This window comes from Psammomys obesus, unplaced genomic scaffold (assembly GCF_907164565.1).
Source record: "Psammomys obesus unplaced genomic scaffold, mPsaObe1.curated_primary_1811, whole genome shotgun sequence".
Lineage (NCBI taxonomy): Eukaryota > Metazoa > Chordata > Mammalia > Rodentia > Muridae > Psammomys > Psammomys obesus.
Window position 1 is genome coordinate 25017209 of NW_026585504.1, and position 7798 is coordinate 25025006.

General features: G+C 47.3%; 1 protein-coding gene across 2 annotated transcripts in view; it reads right to left on the reverse strand.

The window, feature by feature from the left end:
• Window positions 1-5792, reverse strand: part of Lgr4 (leucine rich repeat containing G protein-coupled receptor 4) — a 102326-nt gene extending 96534 nt beyond the window's left edge. Inside the window, exon 1 of one of the 2 annotated variants that reach the window (XM_055599226.1) lies at window positions 5109-5792. In XM_055599226.1, coding sequence (XP_055455201.1) covers window positions 5109-5293 — 185 coding nt within the window. In that variant the 5' untranslated portion in view covers window positions 5294-5792. The remainder of the gene's footprint in view (window positions 1-5108) is intronic. The other variant, XM_055599231.1, reaches the window with a different exon arrangement.
• Between the last annotated feature and the right edge of the window lie 2006 nt (window positions 5793-7798).

Here is a 7798-nt window from a genome sequence, read left to right on the forward strand (position 1 = left end):
ATATATATATATATATATATACATATATATATATATATATATATATATATATATATATATAATACTTAAACCATTCAACTTTGAAGGAATATTTGGTGGGGTTTAACTTTTAAACTATTATATTAACAAAACAATCAAGTATTTTTGTTGGCATGAATTTGTTCCAAGGTATAAGAACCAATTAATTCCTTACTTTTTCAATACTTGCATTACATGTTTATGGAGACAAAAGTAAAAGTTGGCCTTAGATTCTATGACTCACCAAATGATTCTTACAACTTTATGTTTTACAAGGATTCAAAGAAATCCAAGGTAGTTGCAGAAGATACCATCTAGTTTAATACTCATTACTAACACACAAGCACATACACACACACACACAGAGAGACATGAATAGAATAAGCACAATCAAGGAGACCAGAAACTAAAATCCAAACTAGCAGGCTGTCAGTTCATTCTACCATTATAAAGATGACTAAAATACAAATCTGAGAGACACACTGACAAAGGCAGAGGCCAAGAAAATGCCTAAACTTGTCTGGATCCACCTACTAAGAGAGATCTTTGATCTTTCCTGAGAGATTAAGCTGTCAAATGTTACCTTACAATTCTAATGCTGAGAGCCAAGTACTTGGACAGTAAATACTTGTGACACTAAAACTGGCACAGCATTCAGTTAAACTGGAAATCATGAACTATTACTGGTTACAGCAAGTCTTAAGAAGTGCAGAATCAGTAAATCCCTGGTATAAATTCTCCATGGTGTCCAGGCAACATCTCACAGGGCACTGCCTGGGAAGATATGGATGCCCCACTCCACAGAAGTGCTCCAGTTGAACTGGACAACTGTAGGATCTACGGGGTAGATGAGAGAGTTCCCATTGCTTCCCTCACACAGCTGACTTGAGAAATGTGTAAAGATTAAAATTCAGAGCTAACGGACACAGCTCTGTGGCAGCGTGCTTGCCTAGCACATGCAAGGTCAACAGGAGTCATTGACATCGCTGTTTTCCAGACTATAGAAATTAAGGCCCTAAAGGCTTAGCTGTATGACTCACTCAAGGATACTCCAGAGAATCACGGACAGATCTGGAACCCAGATCCCATCTTTCCCATACAATGTTCTTTCCTCTTGGGTAGCTAGAGAACACAGTGGTCTACTAGTTTGAAAAACAAAGGATCCAAACTGAAAGATGTTAATATATCGACCTTGCTTTAAGGTACACGTTTGTGTAAGACTAATACATCTCTAGACAGACACTCTACTAGCAATGACATTTTTGGAGAATTAGGAAATCAAAAAGTTATTAAATTTTACTATGATAAAGTATTAACATTCAGACAACTGATTATTGACCTGACCTGTTATGGAATACACAGTAGGCACTGGAAGTAGAGAGAGAAAGTACTTTCAACTGATATCTGTGGAAAAAAAAAAAAAGTGTGTGATACACTGAAGAAAACACACCTTGGAGAAGAATCGAAGATGATACCAATTAAAAAAGAAAAAGCAACTGGTTCTTGAAATAGTACTTCAAAGCCCTTTAGGTAACCATCAGTTCATAAGAAGGGCTTGATAATCTGCTCAGGTACAGAATATCCACTGTGAAGGTTTGGGTTATGACTAATTACATGGGAAGGAGGACATTGACTAACTTTTTGTACTGTATCCAAATTAGTGAAAGAGTGATTTTCTTTTCCAAGTGTTAAGCCATACACACAGGAAACAATCAAGGCTATTCTACCCTAGCAAAGTGCCCTTGCTACTCATGAATTCTGCAACAAGTCTCCATGGAAAATTTCCTAACACACACTTCTAAACACAGGCAAGAACTCCTCCAAGTGAGTGGTAATAAAAAGGCTTATGCAGCTTTAGCTGGAAGAATGTTCGGCTGCTCCTGAGATCGTTTCATGAGGTCATTCTGACATTGCTGTCACTTCACTGCCCTCAAGTCGAGTGAGACTTGTAAAATCACCCAACTTCTAGATGGAAGAAGCAGCTCAGAGATAATCTAGGGAATGCAATTACTTTATTTTTTTCAGATAAGGAGATCGCACACACTTCAAGATGATGTGACTTGCCCAAGGCCACACAATTACTCAGTGGTGAGGTAAGGAGGATGATCAAAGGCTCAGATCTACCTTGCTGCCTGGGAAGCCACAAAAACAGACTTCATCATCTTAACCTTATGTTGTATGAATATGAAAGTTTGTGTCCCAAGTCTATAGTTCTTAAACTTCATTGCAGAAACACACGAACCAGAAAATAAAAACTGAAAACCCCACTACACACTAAGGTTGTCATTTCCTCTCTTTCTCCCTCAGCCTTGGAATGTGGGTGATTAATTTCTTTATCAACACTACCTTAGGGATAAATTCGAATCCTTTTTGACAAATAAAATGAAATGATTACTACACTGTGGCATAGGATTCAAAATAGCTGTTCTGAAAAACAGATGGTAAGAAATCAGGTAGGACCCCATGAAGATACTGGGGATTATATCTCCTTCTGTCCTCCAGGTCCGATAAGGTAACACCCAGCAGGAAATAGACAGTTTAGCTGAACAAGTTTAAGCCAGCCTAAAGTAGGAGCAGCCAGGCATGTTCCCTCTGGGGCCCTCTCATTTCTGGACAAAAGGCTAAATGAGAGATGCCAAGTTTGGAAAACCTTCGTGGGCATGGTGTCTAGAGCTGAAGTGCTTCAGTGCGGTCCTATGTGCTTATTTACTCACTCCAGAATTTTTTAATTTTTCCAGTGTACCAGGCTCTGTGGACCGAGTCAAATAAAATCCCTGTTCTCAGTCGGCCCTGTGGTTTCCAAGGTGATCTGTGCACATATCTCAGAGGTTGGAGAAAGTCCCATAACTGGACAAGTCGCTGAGCAATGAGAAAGAGCGTTGAGCACTACAATGTCACTTTAAGCTTCTGGTTTTTTTTTTTTGTTTGTTTGTTTGCAGTTTCACAAATGATGAGATCCAGAAATTAGGAATACATAAACAAAAGCTTAGAGACTTGTGGGCTTACTCTCAGTGTAAACTATGGCTCAGGAACAGTGCAATGGTACCTCAGAATGGAAGCCCCTGGTGATCCTAAGCTGTCCAGTGAGAGCAAATAGAGCGCAGACCTGAGGCACCTGCCCCTCCTCAGACAAAGCTCGGGAGTCAGCTGGTTTCCTCGTGTTAAATGCAAACACACTGCCCTTCAAAACCCTTAAAGAGAGAGTGGTCATATATGTGACATTTATCCTCCTGAGGGTGAAAGGAGGAGCCCTGGGGAAAACTGCACCTCTGAATGCGTAATCCCTCTATTGATCACAAAGACACCGATCCCGTTTGACCACTACGGCAGCTCAGAAAAATGTTATCTGTGCACAGTAACTTCCCTAAGGCTCCATGTTGAAGATAGGGTGTTTCATTGTCTCCAGTGAGATCTTCAAGTTGTGTGACACCGTCTAGAGGAACGTTCTCCCGTAAAATTATGCCATTACTCTCTGGCTTTAGGTACTACATAAAACAGGCCCTTTTCCTTATGGGACAAGTCTATTTGTTAAAAGTTTGGGGAACAAAGAGCGAAATCCTCGTTGTTAAACTATTATTATATAAAGCCTTCTAAATGGCTCAGGTAAAGTCGCCTCTCTGACTGAAGTCTCTGAATGTTTCCAAAGAGTTTCGATTAAGAGGAAAACCCTACCTCCTCACTTGCCAACCCTGCTGAAACTTTGCCACTTAATATACCTGTGTAAGCAAAACGCTTCACGCTTCAAAGTTAACTTTTTCGGTGAAAAGCTAAATGTCATGTTGAAAGAAAAGGTCTTTCCAAGAATGCAACACCTAAGGCTGAGGCAAAAACAAAGAGCAGGGTTGCAAAGCCCCAGTCCTCAATCCTCACTATCCCCCAACGGGAGAGAGCTGAAGGCCCGTCACCACCCATCTGGAAGTACAGCAAAGCCCAGGCCTGCCTGAAAGGGAGTTTTCCCTCCACGGGATCTGTTCTTCCTTTACATCTGGTAGCTCGAAGGTAAAAAGGAAGTTTCCCTTGCCGGAGGGCCTCTCGGAGGGCCTCTCGGGCCCCTTCCTCCCTAACAGCCCTTTCACTGCTCCTGATTTAATCATGCCATAGGCCACACAACATGAGAAGGATGAAAGGGGCACAGGGGCTGCCCTCTGCTCAATTACCGTGTTCTTTTTCTATTGGTGGCATTTGCCAATACCACCTCCAACACCTATTTTAGGATTCCTCCTCTTTCCTGAGAGGTTGAAAGCTCTCGGGGTGGGGGGGGGGGGAGGTCTCTGAGGAAAGAGGCGTGGAGGGGCAGAAGAACCATTTGTGTGACTCTTGGCAGCTCTGCTGCTGAAGGTATAGGCAGAAAACAGCTGCCCACCTTACAGACCGCTCTGAACTTATGCTCCGGAACTTTCTCTCCCAACATTCTCTACCTCCGGTCACCATTTCTTCTTCAAAATGCCTGATTCTGTAAGAGGATTCCCGCCCAGAGAAGGCTGAATCCTCCTCCTCCTCCCTTGGCCTGGCGTGTGGTAATGGGTCCCGAGTGGATCTGGGCTACGGTGCCACACCGCACAGGCAGGAAATGCCAAACTGGAAGTCCATTCACCTTCTAAGGTACAGGTGTTTCTTCTCTCCGCCGGCGGGAACCCTGGGGGTATCCAGGTGCTTCCCCCACGGAACGCGCCTGGTCGGCAAACGCAGGCCAAGTTCTAGGCGCCCTCACCCGTGGCCAAAGTTTTGCCAGCCGAACCGGGGGCCGCATCGGGGAAGAGGTCGCGTGAAAGGCTGCCAAGGAGCGCATTTCCAGCGCCCTCCCTCCTTCCTGGCCCCGGATACACACTCTTGGGATCTGAGATGGGAATGGGGTGGCAACTGCACCCCAAAAGTCTGGGAAAGAGAAAGCGCCTCGAAGCTCAGATCCAAACTGCCTAAGCCTGCAAAGGGCACCGTTCGGGAATGGGTGGCAATGCCAACTGCCCCGACCTTCCCCCCGCCACACACACACACACACACACACACACACACACACACACACACACACACACACACACCACAGGTGAACCGTGCACCCCGCCCGCAAGCCCGGTCGGCCCCGCACTCACAGCGCTTGGGTGAAGGCGCTGAGCCCCTCCGGGACGGCCGTCAGCCCCTTCCCGGAGCAGTCCACCCGACGGTCGCCGTCGCAGCTGCAGGGCGCAGCGCAGAGAGGAGGCGCCGCGCCGCTGGGCCCGGCCGAGCCGAGCAGCCCCAGGGCGAGGAAGCAGAGCAGCCGCAGCGGGCCCGGCATAGCTGCAGCGGCGGCCGCCGCCCGCGCTCGCCTCTCCCGAGGCGCCTCTCGCTCGCCCTCCGCCGTCCCCGCGCCACCCCCGGGGGCAGCCGGCCTGCGGGGCTCGGGGGGCCCGGGCGCCGACCCCCGGCGGTCCGCGTGCGCTCGCCTATCCTTCAGCAGTCCGCCGCCGCCGCCGCCGCCGCAGCGCTGGGACGCGGCGCTCCGCAGTTCCTCCCTTCCCGCTGCTCCATGGGACGAGCACGGCCGGCAGCCCCGCGGCTCGCTGGCTCAGGCCAGCCGACCCGGCCCTGAGCAGCTGCCGGGGCCGCGCGCTGCCATCGCCGCCGCCTTCTCGTCCCGGGCCTCCTCCAGCCGCGCGGCTCCTCAAGGTTGCGGGGCGCAGTCTCCAGCCATGCCGGCCCGACGCCCCCCCAGCCCCCGCCCCGGCTCTCCCAAACACCCCGGCCGGTCCGCGCTCTTCCCAGCCGCGGCTCCCGCTCGGCGCGTCCTTTTCCCTTCTAGGGTTGCACGCTCGCCTCGGGAGCCCCCGGCCGCCGGGTTATGCAAATCACTTAGGTACATGCAAAACTAACCCCTCTCCCGGAGCGCCATTGGCCGGGGGAGGTCTCGAGCTTATTACTATGCAGGCAGGAGGGCCGCTATTGGTCAAGAGTAGAGGGGCGTGTCTCTCCAGAGTGAGTGACAAGGTGGTGCTGCGGCTGGTGCTGCGGCGGCGGCGGCGGCGGCGGCTGCTGGTGGTGGAGGTTCAAGTAAAGCCCGGACTGGGCTGGACGTGCGTGTCAGGTTGTGGATTGAAGGTAGACGGGTGGGAAGATGAGGAGTCTGCTGTTTCCCTCCCCCACCCGGCCTTTTTCTTCCCTCCGCAGAAACTGGATCCCCCAAATTGGATGACCTGAAAAGTAAACCTCGCCTCCAGCCTCCAGTCGTTTCAAATGACTCTCCGCAGCTCCTAAGGGCAAGGGCAAGCTTTTTTTTTTTTTTTTTTTTTTTTGGGGGGGGGAGGTGTGTGCGAAGGAAATTTCGAAAGGGAGAGGGAAACTTTTCTATCTGACCCAGATTTTTCGAGTTTCAGCCGAGCGCCGAAGGGCACTAAATTAAAACATTGTGACCCCTTACCCGTATCTCACTTCACCTCTGAGATCTTAGTATCCGTTTTCACTCACACTTGGGAGCTAAATTAGCGATTAATCATCCATGGCACAAATCAGACCTCTTTCTCTCTTTAAAGAGTCCAAGGAGGGGTGACGTTTCCGAGCACTGGAGGAGAACATTTGAGTGCCAGTTGACTGCCCTTGAGACACCAGACACAACTTGTGTGTTAACTACCAACATTCCTTCCTTTTCCTGGGCTTTTTCTTTCCCTCTGGCCTAAGACCCACATAATCTTTGTACAAAAAAAAAAAAAAAAAAAAAAGTTTCAGCTTTCTCAGTGCTTTCTTTCTTGCTTTCTGCTATGCCTTTGGGTTGTTTTACTCCTATATTGTAGACAGTCTCAGTGAACCCGTTATAATATAAAGTTAACTAGCCATCTCATGCAAATAAAAAAAAATGTAAATAAATTAAATAAATTAACGAAGACCTAGACGACTAATCAAAAGGGGGAAAAAAAAAAAAAACCACCATCTCTACGTCCAAAAATGAATGCAAATTAATAATATGATAAAGCCAGGTTGGATCTGGATACTATAAACATGTGAGTGAATCAATAATACAAGTTTTAAGAATGATGTATTTCCTTACTCTAAGGTTGAAAGAGAACTTTAAAAAGAAAGATGAGCAGCCCTCTGCCTTCATCCACAAGGCATCTGAATCTCTTGGGTGCCACGTTCTGCCTAAGATCATCTGAATCGTGGTCTAGTTGGTATTTCAGAAACTTCCTCCAGCTTGTTTTTTGTTTCTGTTTTCCCATTTCGATTACTTTCTAGCAACTTTCACAAGTAAACAAAGTGAGGGGGGAAAAAAGTACAATTCTAATTGATACTTTGAACTCTTCTTTCTTAAAAGCACAATTTCTCCTCCTAAGATACACCTGCTGTATTAAGATAACTATAAACTTTGCTGGTTGCTTCCATTTCTGATGAATAATTTATTTATTTACAGCATCTTGCTATGTAACCCAGGCTGACCTCAACTCACCATCCTCCTGCTTCAGCTTCCTCTCTCTCTCTCCCTCTCTCTCTCTCTCTCTCCACTTCTCTCTGTAAAGAAGTGTTTCAAACTGGCTGGGGAGATGGCTCAGTGGCTAACAAAACTGGCTGCTCCTGCAGAGGACAGGGGTTCCATTTCAAGCATTCACATGGTGCTCACAACTGTCTGTCACTCCAGGTCCAGGGCATCTGACATCCTTCCGGCCTCCATGAGAATCAGGCACACACATGTATATGGTAAACACAGACATGCAGGCAAAACACAAATAAAAACAAAGTGTTTTTCAAAGTTCAGTAGTTATAAAAATCACATGTGCAGGAAAATTTACAAACAGAGTAACGGCTATGAGTCTCA